Source organism: Malaclemys terrapin, chromosome 9 (assembly GCF_027887155.1).
Source record: "Malaclemys terrapin pileata isolate rMalTer1 chromosome 9, rMalTer1.hap1, whole genome shotgun sequence".
NCBI classification, from domain to species: domain Eukaryota; kingdom Metazoa; phylum Chordata; order Testudines; family Emydidae; genus Malaclemys; species Malaclemys terrapin.
Genome location: NC_071513.1, coordinates 47,197,839 through 47,219,662, shown reverse-complemented (window position 1 = coordinate 47,219,662; position 21,824 = coordinate 47,197,839). Strand labels below are relative to the sequence as shown.

The following is a 21,824-nucleotide window of genomic DNA, read 5'->3' as shown; positions in this document are numbered from 1 at the left end:
GCCAGGTGCCCCCCCAAATCCATCACTACAGCTCAGATATCTACTCCCCCAAAATATCAATCTATCCATATTCCCAAATACCCCCCAAATCCAGTCATCTACCCCCATTCCCTCCCCCAGGGGAAGGAAGACACAAAACAGTCCCCAGCCCTGTGAAGGGGGGGATGGGAGAAAGAGAGAGAGCTGGGGTAAGTGGGCTCCAGAGGGAGCTGGGAGACAAATGTACTGTGCGAGAGGGGATTAGATGGGAGCTCTGGGGTAGGGGGAGGAGGGAGTAAGAGAACCGGAAGTTAGGCTGTGAGCTCCTCAGGGAAGAAACTACCTCTGTGTTCATACATCACCTAACGCAGTGTGGTCCTGGGCTAGCCGCTACCACCTGGCTCTTGGCCCTCTGGCCCTGAGCCCCAGGCTGTGCTCAGCTCTGGTGAATGACACTTGGATCTCTCTCGCTCCTGTGGAAGCAGAGAAAGAACTGACAGGAAGGGGATGCAATGCACAACAGTTCTTTCTCTGCTTCCACACTCCTTTGATGCAGAACCTCTGTGCTGGGTCTGCAGTTGGACCTGTTCTGTCTTGGCATGGAGCTCACACAGGCCAGTCTCCCACTACATGTCTGGTCAAATGGGAGGAGATCATGAGGTGAGATCAATCTAATAACCTGCCCAGAAGTGTGAGGTCCCACTCCCTTGCGATATTCTTGGCTCACCCCCTGCCACACTAGAACCTTTCCACAAGCAGCAGATATTTGGGTGCTTGCACTGAGACATGAAGCACAGGGCCTGGGCAGGAGTGTCTAAACCTCTTGCCTGCAGCCACTTTCTGACTGCACTCCCAGCCCAGCTGTGGGGCACTCCTAGCCCAGCCCCGTCACTACTTTGGGTCGAATTAAATGTTTCATTTAGTTTTTGAGGGGTTTTTTTAACCTTTTTTTATTTGTTTTTAAATTGAAGTAAAATTCAAAATGCCATTTGTTTTGAATGGAAAAAAATCAAAACTTTTTTATTCTGAAAATGTAAAAATGAGCCCTTCAATCTTTTTGGATTTTTTTTCACCAAAACAGTTGGGAAATTAGCTGCAAATTTGTGAAATGTTTCCGTTGACCCGAACCTGCATTTTCTGATGAAAAAAAGTTTAGTCTGAAAATTTTGCCCAGCACTAAATGAAAAAGCTACAGCCTCTGAAACAAGAGTCACAAAGGTCTTACCATTTCAACTCTCGGGCTAGGAGACCCAAACAAAACCAGCCCACTGCTCTGTACCCTCCAGGCACGTGATATGGACATGCGCGATGTATGCCCGTAGATAGGAATCAACTGTAAAACTGGAACGCAAAGTCTGAGGGTGTTGAGATTTGCCTGCCCATCCCACAGCCAGGCCCAGCCGTGAGGTCTGGATGCTGAGCCCAGCTTTCCTGAAGTCTGGAGGTATTCAGATCTGGTGTTTTGGTTCACGCTGGTCTCTAGATGCAAGATCAGCAAGCCTGTGCTTTCACCATCTCCCTGCAAGCTGATAGGGCTTTCATGCCTCTTTGGTCACATGTCACCTTGCCCAATGCTTAGAGGCATTTGGTCCGGGAGAGCAGGAATTGAATGGAGAGTCAGAAGACCTAGCTTCTATTCTCAGCCCTCCACTGACCTTGTGCAAGTCATTTCCTCTCCGTTCCCCCTCCTACCCTTTGTCTGTTTTGTCTACTTAGATAGTAGGAGACAGCTGATATCCTGAAGAGCTTACAGTGTTTGTACAGAGTCTAGTACAAGGAGACCTTGATTTTGGCTGGGACCTCTAGCTGCTAAAAGTCCCTCATGTCACAGTGCAGCCTGCTTGGGAGGGACAAGCACCAAGACTCAGAATTGCAGACAGGAAGGTTTTATCCCATTAAAATGGCATCTTTTAAAAATAAATATTTTAAACAAGGATTAATCAAAGCTTTTGTATATAATTTTGTGGGGCTCACGATCGGTGCCTTTGAGCCGTGTGTGGCAAGAAACCCTCCCCTTTATGTAGCAGAGCCATGTCCTGACTGATGGAAGCCAATTCTGTCAGTGTGCGTGCCCACAGATTAAGGCATGATATATGGACACCAGCAGAGTTTGAAGATCTATGTACTGGTAACGGCCCCGTAGAAAGATGAGCTGACAAACCATTTTGCTCATTTAATGTGATCCCTATTAATAACAGACTATCAGAAAGTAGAAACTGAAGATCTATGGATTTATCTATACAGAGACCCGCAGGAAAATTAATCTGAATTAACTCAAGGTGTGAATTTAAAGTGGATTAGTTAAATCTTATTTAACCCCGTGTGAATTTTCATTCAGAATTAAAATGACCTTAATTCAGTTTAGTTTAATTCCCCTCAAGTGAATTAATTAACCTCAAGTGAATTAAGCTAAACTGAATTAAAGTCATTTTAATTCTGAATAAAAGCATCTACAGAGGGGCTTAATGTGATTTAACTAATCCACTTTAAACTTATTTCAGGACAGGTCTACACTTACAATTGATGTCACCACAGGTCTCCCCCCTCTTACCGACAAAGCTAGGCTGACCTCAATCCCAGTGTACATGCAGTTAGAATGCTTCAGTTGACATAGCTGCCCGTGTGTGGGGAGGTGGTGGTCTGACTCTGACTGAAAAACCCCTTCGGTCAGTGTAGGCTGTGTCTACACTGTGAGATTATACTGGCATAGGTACAGTGATATAGCTATGCCAGTATAGTGTCCTTAGTGTAGACGTACCCTCAAATTAGCTTTTCTTAGTGTCCCCATGCCCTAAGAGTTATTTGGAAATATTAAATTCAATTTGGGTGTTGGGAGAATGTTTTTCATTAAGATAAAACCACCAATGTGAAAAGGAAATAAGTAACAGCACAGACTGATCTCCTATCTGTGGAACACAAACACCTAGAACTTCCTGGGGAGGCTTCCTTCAGTGGGGCCATGTGGAGCTCGGCCCAACTGGCATCTCGTCGCTGGACTGAGAGGACATAGACATGTCTGGAAGTTCCTCTGGTCTCTTCAGTCCAAAAGAACCCTGAGAAACCAAAGGAGAAGAATGTTAAGTCACCGAAGAAAGGAAACGGGGAGGGGGGGACGAGGAGGCAGGAAGGGGAAGGAAAATAAGGGTAATGAAAATAAGACTCAACTTGCTGTAACTACAACTTTCTCCTGCTTGATGGAATGAGGCTTCTGGCCGTGGCATTTAAAAGCCAGAAAGTAGTGTGAGTTGTGGGATGTGGGGACAAAGAAGAGAAGGCCTGTTCTAGGTGACCATAAATCTCTCAGAGGATGGGCCAGGACTGCGGTGGGGGCCACTGGTCACACCTCCTGAATGGAATAAAGCAAGGCTGCTCATGAGGGGACCAAGTGCAGGTCTTCTCCACAACAAGGCATCCAATGCCCTGGCTCTGCAAATGCTGTTTTTCAAAGAAAGGAAATTAATTGTTCCCCCTGCCCCAATCAAACCATTTTACTGGAAACATACTCCATAGAGAGTGAGGGGATGCATCAGCCATTGCTGTTCTGTGTAGGTTCTTATATCACACTCCTCCCTGTAGTAGCTGAGTACCTTCAATAGCACATTCAGCAGCGTGACTAACAACTGGCACTTGGTGTTTATTCTCTCAGCCTCTCCCCAGGGGGAGAAGTGTGTGCAGTGGAGTGTCTTGTTAGGGTGGGGCTGTTGAGCGGGGGGGAGGGAGGATGTATTTATGTTAGAGAGGCAGGTCAAAGAAGTGCACCTTGCACTTGGAGCAGAAGGTAGGTGGGGAAGTCTGTGGTTTCCGGGGGAATTCATTCCACAGACTCAGACCGTCCCCGCCAAGAAAGCTGTCTCCTGCACTGATGAGCTTAACCCTTGTTGTTGAGAGTTCCATTGTGCTAGAGCAGTGGTTCTCAAACTTATTTGATCGCAGCCCCATTCTTTGTGTCTGTAGTCATTTATGCCCCTCCCGCCACACAAGTACATATACTGGCGCCCAGACAGCAACGATGCCTGGCTAGGCACCCAGCTCTGAAGGCAGCACCACCTCCAGGTAGGGTGGCCAGAGGTCCCGATTTTATAGGGACAGTCCTGATTTTTGGGTCTTTTTCTTATATAGGCTCCTATTACCCCACACCCCCTAGCCCTATTTTTCATACTTGCTGTCTGGTCACCCTACCCCCAGCAACAATGCAGAAGTCAGGGTGGCATGATATGGCCTTCAGCACTGCCTTCAGAGCCAGGCACCTGGCCAGCAGTCACCGCTCTCCTAAAGATTCTCATGCCCCGCAGATGGGCATGCCCCCAGTCTGAGAAACTCTGTAGAGGAATGAAGCTATCAACCACAATCTTCATCCCAGAGCTCTAGACAAGAGGAAACTAGTCTTTTCTTCCAAGGGAAGACTACCTGCTTTTTATATAAACATCAGCTCTACAGTATTGGGGCACAGATGGGGGATGTGTAACATGCACTGAGCACTAGGCTATGCACACACTTACGTGATGCAACAGAGAAGGAGCATGATCCCCAAGGCAAGGGGGAAGATGTACAGAGCTGCCCGGGGGAAGGACCCACGGATATGGGTCCAGAGATTGTCCATGTAGTCTGCCAGCCAGGACCTACGGACTCCTGCAGAGGTGACACATTCTAGTCAGCAAAAGGAGCAAGGTGCTGGAGGGATAGAATAAAAAAATCTCCTACAGGGATGTCCTTTGTAAAAAGCACCGCAGGAGAAGAAGGTATGTGGCACCTGATCCTGTCTGTGGGAGAGCCAATAAAGTATCACATTGGTGAGTCCCTGCTGCCTCCTCATATGCCCAGCCAGTTATCTCACCCACCTTGCCTCTCCATAGCCCAGAGAATGAGGAATGGATAGCTCTGAGGACTGGTGATGGAATATGGCACCTAACTGTGCTCCCAGTGGACTCAGTTGACCTCAGTGGGAACAGGATAGGGCCCAAGGCAATTTGCATTTCTAGGTCACTTGTTTCAATGTAAACCAGGCTGGTAGTGCCCACCTGATGGCTTCTTAGTAGCCTACATGAAACAAGCTGGTTGTCTGGTAATGTAAGAAGGTTCTAACTTGGTACTGTAGAACCTATAGACACATCCTCCTGACATCTGTGAAGCAAACTAAACTAGGAGGCGTGGTAGATACACTAGAGGGTAGGGATCGGATACAGAGGGACCTAGACAAATTAGAGGATTGGTCCAAAAAAACCCTGATGAGGTTCAACAAGGACAAGTGCAGAGTCCTGCACTTAGGACGGAAGAATCCCATGCACTGCTACAGACTAGGGACTGAATGGCTAGGTAGCCGTTCTGCAGAAAAGGACCTAGGGGTCACAGTGGACGAGAAACTGGATATGAGTCAACAGTGTGCCCTTGTTGCCAAGAAGGCTAACGGCATTTTGGGCTGTATAAGTAGGGGCATTGCCAGCAGATCAAGGAACGTGATCGTTCCCCTTTATTCGACATTGGTGAGGCCTCATCTGGAATACTGTGTCCAGTTTTGGGCCCCACACTACAAGAAGGATGTGGAAAAATTGGAAAGAGTCCAACGGAGGGCAACAAAAATGATTAGGGGTCTGGAGCACATGACTTATGAGGAGAGGCTGAGGGAACTGAGATTGTTTAGTCTCCAGAAGAGAAGAATGAGGGGGGATTTGATAGCAGCCTTCAACTACCTGAAGGGGGGTTCCAAAGAGGATGGAGCACAGCTGTTCTCAGTGGTGGCGGATGACAGAACAAGGAGCAATGGTCTCAAGTTGCAGTGGGGGAGGTCCAGGTTGGATATTAGGAAAAACTATTTCACTAGGAGGGTGGTGAAACACTGGAATGCGTTACCTAGGGAGGTGGTGGAGTCTCCTTCCTTGGAGGTTTTTAAGGCCCGGCTTGACAAAGCCCTGGCTGGGATGATTTAGTTGGGAATTGGTCCTGCTTTGAAAAGGGGGTTGGACTAGATGACCTCTTGAGGTCCCTTCCAACCCTGATATTCTATGATTCTATGATTCTATGAATGGAGATCCAGATCCCATGTGTCTTTTCTTGGCAGACTCCTTGGTCCCAGAGCCACATGAGGGTTGGATCCTGGGCTGAACATAGACACTTGGGAGAAGGTGGGCTCTGTCTCATTAGGTTTTGGAACCTGGAAGGCAGGTTTGGGGAAAGCTGAAACAGCCTGAATAGCATTGAGAAAGACTGGAACATTTCTAAGGGCTCATCTGCCTGGGAACACTCAGGAAAGTTAATTCAAATTAACTTTTAAAGTTGATGAGTTAAACTTCATTAAAACCCTGTCATTCAGAATTAACGTGGCTTTAATTTAGTTTAATTTAATTCTGTGAATTAAGCAAAATGGAATTAAGGTCACTTTAATTCTGAATTGGAGTGTCTACACAGGAATTTAATGCAGTTTAACTCATCCACTTTAAATCCACACCATTAGTTAATTCAGATTAACTTTCCTAAGTGTTCCCATGTAGACAGACCCCAATATTAATTGTTAAATGTTGGGGTTTTCTCAGTTATTTGAACAGAGACCAAGAGGACCCGTTTTAGCTGACCCAAGGAGTTTTAGTCTCTTAGTGAGATTTTTCATAAAAGTAGATTTAGAAAAGAACCAATAAATCAGAACTTATTCTGAAGCATGAATAGTATAATAATTCAGTTCCTGTTTCATTCGCCCCTTTTGATCCTACATAGCCGATAGTGTTTAACTATTAGAACTAAGAATACACTTATCTTTTCACTTGCCTCACCTTGTGACTGTCCTTTGCCGTTATAAGGAACAAGAGCTCGAGGAGATGAGTCTAGTGTCAGTGCCCTGAATGCAAATTATTTTTACTTTTATACAAAGCAATCAGAGAGACAACCCTGAACTCTGAGCCCTTCTTACAAAGGAAATGGAGGGTCATTTGGTGGCAGGGTAAACAAATTACATTCTGACCTCTTGAAACATCCAGTACCCCTTTGGCACGGGACGGGAGTGGAGGAACTAGCTATGATGTTTCATAACCACATTACACGTTGCCCGCCCAGTTGGCACTAACCTGCCCCCGCTCTTGGCAGCAGTTTTAGCAGCGTGACCAAGAGCTGAATGGATCATGGTGACTGAACGCCTCTCTTGTCCCTAAAACTGGTTCCTCTTAGGTCCAAGTTGGAGTACATAGCTAGGGCCAGTCTTGTAGATGCTCTTATGGATACACTGAGAATTTATAGTTTCAGGGCTGCAAATCCTGTCCCTTTCTCCAGCACTGAACTGACTCCAAGGGAACAATAAGCCTCACATCCATCGTGTACCTCAGTCTGCAGATCCCAGACACCGGGAGAGGGGGGCTTTAAAAATATGTCATCTATGAGCACTACCAATGGATCTGGCAGTACCATTCTCTACTTCCAGCCCATAGAGCTGGAGGCATGAGGCCTGTCTCTACATAATTTGGCTTTAGCTGCTGCTTTTGCTACTTACGTTGGATTTCCTGGCCTGACCCTCCTCTCTCTCCCACAGCAAAGGGGTAAACTTTCCCCTTCTCCTGCCAAGTCAGAAGTCTTCCTGGGACTGGTTTCTGGGCTCCCCGCTCTCTGATCCTGAAGAGGTACCTGGGTGGGTGGGAGATGACCTCAGGCTTGGAGGTGGACTGGTAGCAGGAGGCAGAGGCAATCAGCTGGACCAGCAGAGGAAACGCAGCCTTGTGCAACAGCAGTGCCATGGCTTCTTCCTGCCAGGGGACTTCTCACAGGGCTGGATTCTCCTCACCTGGTTCCGCCTGGCCCCTCACACGCTTGCCCTTGCTCTAGTCTTGATCTTTAGGCATCCTTTGACCACAAGAAGACTGAAAAGTGTAAACAGGTTGGGGTTTTGTTATTCTGAGAAAAGACTCATCAGTTACTAAGGGGAAAATTTCCCAACCCCATTCCCTTTATTACAGCAGAAAAACTGGTATGAGCCCAACATGCTGGTGAGTAACTGGGTTCACACAGGGCCTGATCCAAAGACCAGTGATGTCAGTGGGAACCTTTCCACTGATTTCAGTGGCCTTTGGAACAGGCCCAAATAATGCACAACTGTGCCTGTAGCGCCTGTTTGGATGCGCTCATGCAGGCTTAAGTGGGTGCAAATTGCAGCCCACATTTGAAAGTAGTCCCTTAATTCTCTACTCCCTGGCTAGCCAGTCAGATGGGCTCTTAAGTGTATTCTTGCTAGAAAGAGCATCTCACTAAGCAAGATTCTGAATTTATAAATATAGAGGCAAGGCCTGAGCTATAAAGCTGGGATTCCAACGTCCCCAATGTTTGGGGAAGTCTGGATCCAGGATTTGGATGTCTACAGAATGATCCATGGAATCACACCTTGTCATCTGATTGCAGGCATAGCTAGGAACTGTGCTATTATGAGCACATATAAAGACTTTTTTGTGCATCCCTAGGGGAAGAAGGGCTGTTTGGATTCATGCTTCCCTTATCCTAATAGTGCATGAGACAGGCTCATAACAATGAAAATACTGCTGTGGGAGCCTATAAATGCAAAGAGCAAACTACAATCCTGCAGCTAACCATGGTATAAACAGCAGGGAAGAGGAGAATTACTCTGAAATACGAAGAGAACCATTAGGATCATAGCCAAGATAGAAAAGAACCTATTGAATCAGCCAGTCCACACCCCTGCCAGAGGCGAATGGAGTCCCCCAACAGAGAATATATCTGATATTAAATTGACACTGCATCTGAGCATTACAAATATTGCTGGGAGATGCAAGTTGCCAAACAACAGCAGTGCGTCATCTTTACCCTGTCCCCCACAAGCTGCAGATGCTGCATGGAAGATCCAACGGACAATGACTTCTCAGATATCTGACACTCATGGGGGCATTAAATATGTTCAGACAGCATGGGGGATCTTCAGTGTAATTAACAGCCTTCTGATTCAGCTCATACAAGGAGAAGGCTGATAGTGTAGTTAAAGTACTGGGCTGGGTTCAATTCCTGACTCTGCCATAGACTTGGATAGGTCACTGTGTCTCTCTCTGCCATGGTTCCCCACCCCCTGTAAAGTGGAGATAATAGCACTGCCCCACCTGATGGAGGTTTTGTGAGAATTAATACTTGGGAGGGGCTCAGATGGGACTTGTAAGTACCTGGATACATGTAATAATAATAATCCTGAGCTCTTCTATAGCGCTTTTCAGCTGTACTCTACACAGGAGGGCAATGCCATGATCCCCATTTTACAGAAAAGGAAACTGAGGCACAGAGTGGGGAAGTGACTTGCCCAAGGTCACCCAGCAGATCAGTGTAGGGTGGGAATTGACCCCAGCTCCTGTTAAGTGTCCTATTCACTAGGCTACACTGCCCCCTCCCTCCGGGTTGTTTCCCATTTTTGGGTCTGGTTCTGTATTTTGTAAAAACATAAGAATAGCCATACTGGGTCAGACCAACGGTCCATCTAACCCAATGTCCTGTCTTCCAACCATGGCCAATGCCAGGTGCTTCAGAGGGAATTAACAGAAAAGGTAATAATCAAGTGATCGATTTTATGCAGCACGGGATTCATTCTGGGAATAACAAATTGTTGCTAATTAATGTTAATTGTCCCTTTACATCAGTCTCCCATATCTGTTTTCATAGAATTGGTGTTGAGAATCCACTGTTACAGCAGCAGGGTTTGACATTACCAGTATCAAGTGTCTCCCCTGGACAGTGTGCTTCCTGCTCATGCACAGGATTGAAATGAGCAGCACATTTTAGGTTGAAAAGTAATTTCCTTTCGGGATATAACAGGAAGGAACTTGGGGGTGGGTTATGCCTTCCTGGGAGTCTGTTAGGGTCAGACAAGTGTCCCCCACCTGGTCAGTTTCCTGGGCCTACAGGGCCCCTTGGTGTACCACAGGCGATCGATTTCCTGGGCCTGCAGGGTTCCCAGATGTACCCCATGTGGTCAATTTCCTAGACCTGCTGGGGCTCCCAGGGATGGCTGGGTCTGGATTCTGCTGTTTCTAGAATCCTGACCAAGAGACAGAATCATAGAATATCAGGGTTGGAAGGGACCTCAGAAGGTCATCTAGTCCAACCCCCTGCTCAAAGCAGGACCAATCCCCAACTAAATCATCCCAGCCAGGGCTTTGTCAAGCCTGAACTTAAAAACCAGATGAAGCCATTTTTGCCCTGATTCTCTTGTCATTTGCCATTTTATTTGGGGGAAAAGGCCCTTTTTAGCCAGCATTTTGACATTGTAACAAATGTTTATTTTGGTGCCTTTCAGTGTGGGGGAAATTTTTTTCTTTTTAAATGCTTTAAGAAATTAAAATGTATTGAGGGAGAGGAGTAAAAGCCCAAAGCAAAGACACCCAGAAAAAGGTCACTGGCCTCTTGGCAGGACCCAGGGTGGCCTGTGCATAAGCAATAGACAGGGTAGTTCTGTGTCACATGAGTGACTATGACCCAGATCCTCAAGCTGTGGCTGTTGCAGCTCAAGAGGTAGTTCCAAAGGTGGTCTTTGCGCTCTCCCAATCCTGGGCCAGCTGCGTTGACAAGCCAATTCCCTGGCATAATTTAGAACAACCTGAAGGCAGTTGTAAATAATACCGGGTGTACAAAATACCTCTTATGCCCCCTGTGCTGGCAGGTAGGAGTAGGGGTGATGTAGGAGCCAATATACCAGCTCTACGCCACTGATGAGCCCTATGTGATACTCCTGTGGGGCCAAAATCCACCAGTAATGCAGCACCATGCAGCAAAGGGTTTGGGTTTGCTGTTTGGAACTGAATTACTCACATGGATACCTGAAGTCTAAGCAAGATCAGCCACAAGAAAAAAGGAGAGAGGAAGAAGAGAGGAAGAAGAGGCAGAAAGACAGAGAGAGGCTAGAAAAGAGGGAAATGGATAACTTGCTTTATGGTTTTGTGGGAGAAGCTCCCAGGTGATAGATAATCCCTCCATGCTGTTTCTTGACAGAATGACTAGGGTTTATTTCGTAATACAGTTTATCAGACTCCCCTGACCCTAAACTGAGTAGGTTTCTGTAATCCTGAGATGCTGTTGCAGGAAAGACCCTCTCTCCCCAAATTAACCTAATTGCACTGTTGGCACTTGCTACCAGTTTACACCATGCAAGCACTTCGGGTCAGATCCTCAGCTGGTGTAAACTGTGTGGCACCATTCTACTGAAGGCAACAAAGCTACGACAATTTACATTAGCTGAGGATCTGGCCCTTTAACTCTGCAGAACCTTTGAATTCTTGTTTTGAGATGACATAGGGGCCGGGGATTTGGGGAGCTCTGCCTCATATGGCAAGGGGAAACCAGGTCTTGTTTCCATTCCTGGGGAAGAAGATACATTTAAAGAGAGAGTTCTGGAAACTAGTCCAGGAGCCTGTCAGGCTTTACAAATCCACCGCCCACAATCCAGCACTCCACAGCCATTACTGAGTCACTTGACTTTGGGCAGCTGGAGTTGCTGCAGGGGACTTGTGACTTTTCCCATGGACTGCAGGTTTAGTGCAGTTTCCCTGTTGATACCCTGCTGCCTGGAATTTCAAGGCTGGCTTCATACTTTGGGAACACTCCAGATTGGACACTTCCTGGGTTGACCTTCTGTCCAATTGACTGATTCTTTTAAATCTCTTTATCACTATATTTTAAAAACTCAGCATCTGGGATGAGGGCAGCGAGTTGCGACTCCTGCTTTGAGCAGGATGAAGCTGGCGAGAGAGCACCACTATTCTTTCAATGTGTCTCACTAGCCCTGCAGCCCAAGAGACTCTGGCTTCACTAAAGAGAGGCAGATACCTGCTCTGGGATGTGCCAGTGGTGGAGGCTGGTGGGATTGAGTGGATTGGCCCATTCTCCACAGGTGCCCCTGATTATATCCCCTCACACCTTGATTCTGGCACTGCCCCCTTCCAAGCTAAGACCAACCATTTTGGCCTCCTGGCCCCTTTCCAGATGATTTTACCAATTCCAAGGAAGCTGCAGTGACTATATGGAACAGGAAGACCAGGCTCTAGTCTAATAGCTTCAGAACACAGCTGGCAAGGGCAGGCTTATCATTGGAGGTGGTACCTCTCACTCTAAAGTAGGCCACACTTCCCAGGGGACCCAACCCCACTTTTCCCCCAGGGTCACTTAGTACAATGACCAGAACTACAGAGCTGCCTAGCCATCTGGTCCATGTCTCTGCCAGTGCAGGATGGATCCCTGCAGGGCATGTCTGATGGCACCCAGGGTTTCTTTGGCACTAGTTTGTGAGCTGCTGGTTCATATGAGGAGGGTGGTCCGTCATGGAAGGGGATCATGGAGCAAATCACTGAGTAGTGCAGTGGCCCTAGCCAGCTGTGTTCTGACACTGAGTGAGTTGGAATGCCTGGATTCAGTGTATATCCTGCAGCTGCTCTGGGTTCTGGAAAAATCACCTTGGAAAGAGGCATTGTTTGGTCTCCTGTTCCTAAAATAAAAGATAAGATCAGCTTGCAAGCCACTGAGAGACGGACTGTTCTGAGTCCTTCTTAGCTTTCCAGCCCTGAGTTTGAAGTGCTCTTTGTTTCCCCTAATGAGGGCAATGACCCTGTTAAGATCCACGCCATCAGCCACACAGGTAAGAGTTCCTTGCTCTGATGAGCATGAGGAGTCGTCCTTCAGTCTGGTCACTCTGTTCCCGTGAGCAGGTTGTTATTGTTATGATGCAGTTGGGCTGAAGGGTAATCGGATCTCCTGCTCTGGGCAATAGTCACTGCAGGGGCCAACGAGGAAGGAATCCTCTGGCCGCTCACATACAGCAATGCAGCACCACCTGGGAGCATTATGTTTGAATCCTCCTGTCAGCTGAAGTGTCAGATATCGGCTGCTGCCAATGTGGGATACCAGGGGGATGCACTGATGGCCTGTGCAATCACACACCCTTCATGCCTATTGAAATACACAGGAATCCTACCCTGTGCAGCACTGTAAGAGCAGGATGCTTGTGTGTTTTGATCCACCGCTGACCGCTCACAAGAGTGGACTGTTAGGGCACAGAGGATGGATGTCCCATGTGCCTCCACCAGCTGGCAGGCCCAGTCTTCAGGCCTGTCATCCTTGTTAGGATCTCTAGGACCCACTGAAAATACTCTTCGACTGTCCTGCTGCCTTGTGCCATTGAGCTAGCACTGCTGTAGGGAACATTTATCACTGTCTATTACAGCCCAGCTCACAGCCCACAAATCACCCAGTGGCACGGAAAAACATTCCTCCATTGAGACCAACCTGCTTCAAGCTTTGTGTTGCTTTCCTCCAAGGGAGTGGCTGTCCTGGCTGGCCAGCAACATCTCGGAATCTCGCTACGCCGCCATGCAAAGAGCTGTTATTACAGCCCCAGGAAAATCATTGTCCCACACATATACATGCACACACATCTGTACCTGCACACACATATATGCACACACACGCACACATTGAGATACCAATGAACTTCAGAATGTCAAGGCTGTATTTCTCATCTTTTACCAGGGCAATACAAGGGCAATACAATACATTACAGAGCAAGGACTGAGACCCTCTTACTGTCAGGCCATCAGGTCCGTAAAAAGATTTTTGTACAGAGCAAATTACCAGGTACTCACTGTCAGAGGCAGCCCTAGGGCAGTGAGGCCAAGCCCCAGGGGAACAAATCAGGCTTCTGGTTCCAGATGATGGCCAAACTGCAGAGTGACAGCTCCAGAGGACATGTGTATGTGCGCATGCACACACACACACACCTGATCACATCTGATCTTGGAGTCTCCCATTCTGGGTTCTAAAGCTGCCATGTGGAACCCTGCTGCTTTTATGACATCACCCCACCTTCCCTTCCCAACACTTGCCTTGGTTAAAGTAGATTGAAACAAAAGGGGGAGCTCTCACATCACTATCCAGCTGTGGGGGGAGGGAGTTGTGGGAGAGGGAGTTGACCCTCCACACACACCAGTCAAGAGGGGGTTAAGGACCAGCCCCTACCCAAGCCCATCTATGAGGCTTGTCAGACCCTAACAAGGGTCTATAAAAGGGAGGAACGCAGGGAACTGGGTACCACTCAAACCAGACTGGGGCACTGTGTTGTTAGTAGCTGGAGCATGATGTGCATGCACCACTCGCCTCAGCCCTCTGGGCTGTTATTGCTGTTGAGACCCTGTTTAGCCACCCAGGAGAGTGGGAGCCGCAACAGCCTGCAGTGCTGAAAGCCTGCTCCCCTCTCCCGTGCATGAGGCAAGGGCTGTGGAACTAGTTTTCTTTTGTCTGGCCTGCTTGCCGTCCCCTGGCAGGGGGCAGGCCTGCTTACACAGCACCAATGGAAGGGAGCACCTCAGAACCACATCAGAGAACTATGTAAGAGGTGAGCCAGGCGCCCACTCTCACCCAAAGGGTCAGCCTGAGACCTAATGCGACAGGGAGCTCCAAGCCAGGGAGAGGAGTGGGACAGCAGGGGAGCTGTGTGCTTTACCAAGCCAGGGAGAGGGGAGGGAGCTCCCCCTCCATCTCACTGCCCTGTACTCTCACCCCTGCACCCCCTTCCCCCTGAATCCTTGGCATCTGGGCGGGGGTGGGTAGTGTGTGCGACAGGAAGTATCCTTGTTTGTGACAATCTGAGAGCCTGCCTGGGCTGCACTCTTTGTGGTATCAGCACATGAGGGGCCAAAGTCCCATAGCAGGCTACCGTGAGCATAGAAAAGGAGAAAAGCCCCAGGAGGAGGAGGGTTTGCTCCAGGAGATGACTGCCAACAAGAGAGCAACTTGCGGAAGACAGAATGGTGGCACTGGGCCATGACAGTGCCGGAGCACTATTGACTCAGCAAAGGAAGGGAAACAAAAGGGCATGTGGGACAAATCCCACAGCCCTGAGTCAGGCTGCATGGCCACTGGCTTCAGGCATTCTGCCTAGCTAGCACAGCCCCAGCCTGGACTCTGGAAGGGGCCGCTGGGTGCGCTGAACCCCAGCTGATTGCAAAACGTGGCCCTTGGGTGACGTTCTTATCTCTCCCTCCAGACCACGCCCTCAATCACTCATGCTGGGACCAGGGCCAGGTCACTGAGAGTTTATGGAAAATAATGAAGCAGACCTCAGTGGCTAATTAATTATTAGCTGCTATGAATGCTGACTCTAAGCCCATGGGGATTTCAAGGTTGGCTGAGCCTGGGGAAGAGAGGTGGGGGGTGGGAGGGTGGCGGCAGATGTTTGCTGGAAAATTACTGTTTAATTATTTAGTGCTATGCTCCGACTATATGGCACACAGTATATGAGAAAGAGAAAGACGGGAAGGGCAGGCGACCCATAAAACTTTGCAGGATCCTTTCTTCCGACCACTTGGAGTGCTCTGTGCCACATTCCCAACCCAGCTAGTGTAAATGCATGAAACTCCACTGAAGTGAACGGTGCTGCTTCTGCTTAGACCTGCAGTGAATGTGGCCCTTCATATGGGCTTTGGAAGATCTTCCTCTTTGGGTCGCTCCAGGCTTGGTGATGGTTCAGTGTCCAGCCAAAGCTAGGTCCTTTAATCCACAGCTGTCAGCCCATCAGTATGTTTGCTGGGTGTCACAGCCTAAGAACTCCGTCCTCAGGGCAATGTGGTTTTGCCACCGGCGGGGGTGTATCCTTAGATACCGGGCAAAGAGCGGAGGATCCAGGGAGTTCACCACGGTGCTGAAGTGATTTTGGTTGCCCTTGAAGATCTGAAAGGAGGAAGAAATTGTTGGCACTTTCTCTGCTCTGCCATGTCAGGGCTGCTCACTCCTTCAGTGGGGAAAGATTCAGAGATTCATCCCAGGAACCAGCCCCTGGATGTCAGTGGAGTTACTCTAGGGGGGAATCTCACTCAGCTGGGGGTAGGACCAGGGCCGGCTCCAGCTTTTTTGCTGCCCCAAGTGGCGAAGCGGGGAAAAAAAAAAAAAAAAGATAAAGCCGATCGGCAGCACTTCGGCAGCAGCTCAATCATGCCGCTTCATTCTTCAGCGGCAATTTGGCGGCAGGTCCTTCACTCCCTCTCTACTGAGGGACCCGCAGCCGAATTCCCGCCGAAGACCCGGACGTGCTGCCACCTTCCATTGGCCGCCCCAAGCACCTGCTTCCTTCACTGGTGCCTGGAGCTGGCCCTGGGTAGGACAATGCTAAGGAAGGCGATCCCTGTATCTGAAGGGCACAGGAGGGGAATTATTTCAGGTGGTGCAAGCAGAGGATATACCTGTGAGGAGTGGGAAGAAAGGAAGCAAAGGAACATAGCGGAGGAGGAGGGTTCTAAACAGCAGGTCTATCAGATTGAAGCAGAGATTCCCAAGGAAAGGAGTAGAAGCTTCATCACTTGGGAAATTTAAAAATAAACAGGAAAAGATCTGGAGAATAAACTAGAGGAATCAGTTCTGCACTGCGTTGGGTGCAGACAGCTAATTGCTCTAATAGGCTTTCTCTATCATTCAGTTACAGCCCACGTCTAATATATGGGGAGGCAGTGTATGGGGTGGTGTTTAACATCTTTATTAATGACCTGGATGTAGGTATAGAGAGCATACTGATCAAATGTGCAGATGACACAAAGCTGGGGGGCGGGTGCCAACACTTTGGAGGATAGAGCTAAAATTCAGAGGGATCTTGATAAACTGGAGAACTGGGCTATAGACAACAAAATGAAATTCAACAAAGACAAATGGAAAGTGCTACACTTAGGAAAGAAAAGCCAAATGCACAGATACAGAATGGTGGATAACTGGCTTGGCAGCAGCACTGCTGAGAAGGATCGGGGAGCTGTGGTGGATCACAACCTCAACATAAGTCAGCAATGCCATGCTGTTGCAAAAAAAAAAAAATGCAATTTTAGGTTGCATTAACAGAGGCATAGCATGCAAGTCATGGGAGGTGACAGTACCGCTCTACTGTCCAGTTTTGGTCACCAATGTATAGAAAGGATGTAGCGAAACTGGAAGGGATCCAGAGGCGAGCAACAAAGATAATCAAAGGGATGGAATGTAAGCTGTATGAGCAAAGGCTGCAGGAACTGCATATGTTTAGTTTGGAAGAGAGGAGATTGCGGGGGGGGGGATGTGAAATATTTGAAAGCTGCCATTACAAAGATGGAAAAAAATTGTTCTCTCTTGCCACAGAGGGCAGGACATAGGGTGACCAGATGAGAGGAAGAAAATATTGGGACATTGAGGGGGTCGCTGGCGGAGCAAAAAAAAAATAGCGGAGTGCCACAAAATATCGGGACATCAGGACAAACGCCTAAATATCGGGACGTCTGGTCACCCTAGCAGGACAAGAGGCAACGGGTTCAAACTACAGCAGAGAAGATTTAGATTAAATCTCAGGAGAAACTTCCTAGCTGTATGAACATTAGGACAGTGGAACAGACGCCTCGGGAGGTTGTGGAAGCTCCTTCACTGGAGGTTTTCAAAAGGAGGCTGGAGCCATCTGTCTTGGATAGTTTAGACACAACAAATCCTGCATCTTAACAGGGGTTTAGACCAGATGGCCCCTGTGGTCCCTTCTAACTCTCTGGGTCTATGAGTCTATTATTCTTATACACAGAGTGAATACACATACTAATAGACTGTTCATAGAATCATAGATATCAGGGTTGGAAGGGACCTCAGGAGGTCATCTAGTCCAACCCCCTGCTCAAAGCAGGACCAATCCCCAACTAGATTATCCATGTTGCTATGTCATGAGTTCGTCCCATCTCCCAGCTGCTGCAGCACACACGGTAACCAGTTCTCCTCCATTACCCCCATCCCCCTGGGCCATTGCACAGTCAGGATTTTACCAAGCCCCTTATTCTGACCTGCATTCTAATTTGGGGGTGATGCGTATTTTCAACAAGTCCCTGTACTTTGCTTTCTGACGGGCCAGGTGACACAAGGGTAGTTACAAGCAGGGCTGGTGGAATTCTGCCCCACCGCAAGGCTTCACCCGGAGCAAGCACCAACGGGCACAATGTCAGGAAACCATACCTTAGAGCTGGGCGAAACTTTTCGGACAAAACTCTTTCTCACCTAAAACTGGATAATTGGGTCAACAGAAATATTTCATGCATTTGTGTCAAATTCTCTGCATTGTTTTGGTCAAGAAAAAAATGCAAAAAAATGGAAAATAGATATTTCGATTCAAAATGATTTTTTGTTTCAAATTTTGCTTCAATTTTATTTTTAAAGGGTTAGAAAATCTTTGGAACAAACGGAAAAGTTTTGGTTTGGGTGACACATTTTCAAATGGGGAAGAATATGCCCAGCCCTGCAACAAGGTTACCCCCCCTCTGCCTCCAGCAGCACTGTGCTATGCTATCTACATGCAGCAACCACCCTAGGCACTCCTAGCAAGTGCAACTCAGGAGATGTTTGTTTGCCAAGTGGGCCTGCTGCATCTCTCCTTGGCTAGTGCCCTGAGAAGACAGTTTTGTTTCAGTGGAAGAGCAGATAAATTACCTGAGTCCCATAGTACCCTGCAGCACATTCAGACTATGTCTGCCCTTTAAAGCAACGTAGTGCTTCAGTGTAGACAGCACCTTCACTGACGGGAGGGGTTCTCCAATCACTGTAGTAAATCCACCTTTCCGAGAGGCTGTAGGTAGGTCGACGGCAGAATTCATCCGTTGACTTAGGCCTGGTCTACACTGCAGAGTTAGGTAGACACACACAAGGCAGCTTGACCTAACTAAGTGTCTACGCTAAAATTTTGCTCCCATTGATGTAACTGCTCCATTACGCTGACTCCGCAAGAGGCGTAGAGTCAATGTTGATGTAGTTAGGTTGACGCAGGTCAATGTGGAGCTTACATTGACTGTTACTGGCTTTCACAAGCCATACCACAATGCCTCACACTGACAGTACAACTGGTACAAGCGCTCCTGGGGAGGACGTGCACTGCCAACACAAGGAGCAAAAGCGATTTAATTATTGTGTATGCCAACGTAACTAAGGCTTGGTCTACACTACATATTTACTTCGGTATAACTACGTGAAAAATACCCCCCCCCCCGAGCGACGTATTCTACCAACCTGTATAGACAGCGCTATGTCAAGGGGAGAGCTTCTCCCGCCGACACAGTGACCGCCTTTCACGGAGGTGGAGTTATTAAGCTGACAGGAGAGCTCTCTCCCATTGGCTTAGAGCATCTTTGCCAGACGTGCTGCAGCTGCACCAATGTAAATTTGTAATGTAGACCTGCTCTTAGGTCGACATAATTTTGTAGTGGAGACATGCCTTAGTGCTGTCTACAGAGGGACTTTTAGGTTGGCTTAATTGGTCATTCAAGGATTTTTCACACTCCTGAGCAACGTTTGATTAATTTTCTAGTGTAAATCAGCTCTCACCCTGGAATAGGGGTTTACAGCTGGCTGAGGGGGGCTGTTTTGGGAGGAGCCCCTCATTGTTATGCTGAAAGCTACTAATGGCTCCGACTAATGAGTCTGATCCAATGGCTGTGCCAAGTGCTCTTTTTTAGGCTCAATGGAAGGAGCAAATAAGTCACTTTATGTAGGAGAGACAATGGAGGGCCTGCCCAAAGTACTTGGCAGTTCAGTGGACTGAGTACAAACTCAGGGGCTAGGAGACTCAGGCCTTGGCTACACTTGCAGATGTACAGCGCTGTGAGTTAAACCTGACTTCGTGCAGCTGAGTAGGGAAAGCGCTGCAATCTGTCCACACTGACAGCTGCCCAGCGCACTGTCGTGGCCACATTTGCGGCAATTGCAGCGCTATTGGGAGTGGTGCATTATGGGCAGCTATCCCACAGAGCACATCTTCCCATTCTGGCGCCGTAGGTTGTGGGAAGGGGACGTAGGTGCGGGGCATTCTGGGTCCTGTCCCAACGCTCCGTGATGCATCACTTTGCATCCCAGAAATCCCTTTGTTTCCGTCCACCTTTGGCACCATCTTTCAATGGTTTCTGTGCAGCGCGATCTGTTTGTGGGAAATGGAGCCCGAACTGCTGAGGTGTATGCTGATGAGTCTCGCCAGCATGTCACGTTTGGCTGTCGAACTATTCCTTAAGATCCAAAGTGACAGTGAGAGTGAGGAGTCCGACGATGCTATTGAGCCGCGTAACGCGTACGACACGAAATTGCTTGTGGCATTCACGGACATGCTCAGCACCGTGGAACGCCGCTTTTGGGCTCGGGAAACAAGCACTGAGTGGTGGGATCACATCGTCATGGAAGTCTGGGATGACGAGCAGTGGCTGCAGAACTTTTGGATGAGAAGGAAGCCACTTTCATGGGACTGTGTGAGGAGCTCGCCCCCATCCTGCGGCGCAAGGAAACGAGATTGAGAGCTGCCCTGCCAGTGGAAAAGCGGGTGGCTATTGCAATCTGGAAGCTGGCAACTCCAGACAGCTACCGGTCGGTCGCAAACCAGTTTGGAGTGGGAAAGTCGACCATTGGAATCGTGTTGATGCAAGTTTGCAAGGCCATTAATCGCATCCTACTCAAAAGAACCGTGACTCTGGGTAACTTGCAGGAAATAGTGGATGGTTTTGTACAAATGGGGTTCCCTAACTGTGGAGGGGTGATAGATGGGACGCACATTCCTATTCTGGCACCACCCCGCCTAGGATCTGAGTACGTTAATCGGAAGGGGTATTTCTCTATGGTTCGCCTGGCGCTTGTGGATCACCGTGGGCATTTCATTGACATTAACACAGGCTGGCCCGGAAAGGTGCATGATGCACGCATCTTTTGGAACACTTGGCTGTTCAGGAAGATGCAGGCCAGGACTTTTTTCCCAGAACGGAAGATCACGGATGGGGAAGTTGAAATGCCCATTGTGATCCTTGGAGATCCCGCTTACCCGTTAATGCCGTGGCTCATGAAACCCTACACAGGGGAGCCTTGACAGCAGCAAGGAACGGTTCAACTACAGGCTGAGCCGGTGCCGAATGACTGTGGAGTGTGCCTTTGGCCATTTAAAGGCCCGCTGGTGATCTCTGTATGGGAAGCTGGACTTGGCCGAAAACAGCATTCCCGTGTGCTGTGCCCTCCATAATATTTGTGAAGGGAAGGGTGAAAGCTTCACTCAGGCATGGACCTCTGAGGTTCAACACCTGGAGGCAGAATTTGCACAGCCAGAGAGCAGGGCTATTACAGGGGCCCAGCGCCGGGCTGCAAGGATTAGGGATGCCTTGAGGGAGCAATTTGAGGCTGAAAACCAGCAGTGATATCTGGTGCCCTGCACGGGAGTGAAATGCAGTAGTTCCAATCTTTAGGAATCAGTGTTTGCTAAGCAGACAAGCAGACTTTCAGCACCTGTTTATTTCCTGTGCTAAGGAGTCTTTTACTTTATGCAATAATAAAGAATGTTTTCAAAGCCAAAAAATCCATTTATTGAAAAGAAACAAGGGGGTGGAGTGGGGAATGGTACAATCACAGATTCGCATATGTCCTGTCTGGTGTGCTGTGCAGTGAGTGCTGCACTTCAGGATAGCTATACTGCATGGTTATGGGGGTTGAGTGCAGAGGGAAAGGGTCGTGGTTTTCAGGGTTGGGTGGTGAACGTACTGGTGTTGGAGGCAGCGGGTGGCGTGAAGAACACGGAAGTTGGGGAAAGTGGGTTGGAGGTGACAGTGGGGCACAACGGAAAGAGTTTTGGGACAAGGGCTGTAGGGGGTGGTTGTGTTTGCGGTACTGCTCCTTCTGCATGGCTACGAGCTCCTGGATAGCGTCTGCTTGGCGCTCCAGGATGCTTATGAGCCAATCCATGCTTTGCTGCCGGTGCTCTGTGCTTTGCCGCCGGTGCGCTGTGTTTTCCTGGCAGATCCTGCTTTCTTTCTCCCTCCAGTTCTGTGCTTTCTCATTCTCTTTAATAGATTGCCGCATCACTTCTTGCAGCATGTCTTCTTTGCTTTTTCGCAGTC

General features: G+C 48.5%; 1 protein-coding gene across 3 annotated transcripts in view; it reads right to left on the bottom strand.

Moving 5' to 3' along the window:
* Positions 1 to 2,446: 2,446 nt before the first annotated feature.
* F8 (coagulation factor VIII) overlaps positions 2,447 to 21,824 on the bottom strand; it is a 92,475-nt gene continuing 73,097 nt past the window's right edge. The window contains exons 26-27 of one of the 3 annotated variants that reach the window (XM_054040166.1): positions 4,479 to 4,608; positions 2,447 to 3,032 (exon numbers count right to left, since the gene is read on the bottom strand). In XM_054040166.1, the coding sequence (XP_053896141.1) occupies positions 2,827 to 3,032; positions 4,479 to 4,608 (336 nt within the window). In that variant the 3' untranslated portion in view covers positions 2,447 to 2,826. Of the gene's footprint in view, positions 3,033 to 4,478; positions 4,609 to 7,737; positions 7,815 to 13,439; positions 15,658 to 21,824 lie in introns of those variants that run through there. The other 2 variants (XM_054040169.1, XM_054040167.1) reach the window with 2 other exon arrangements.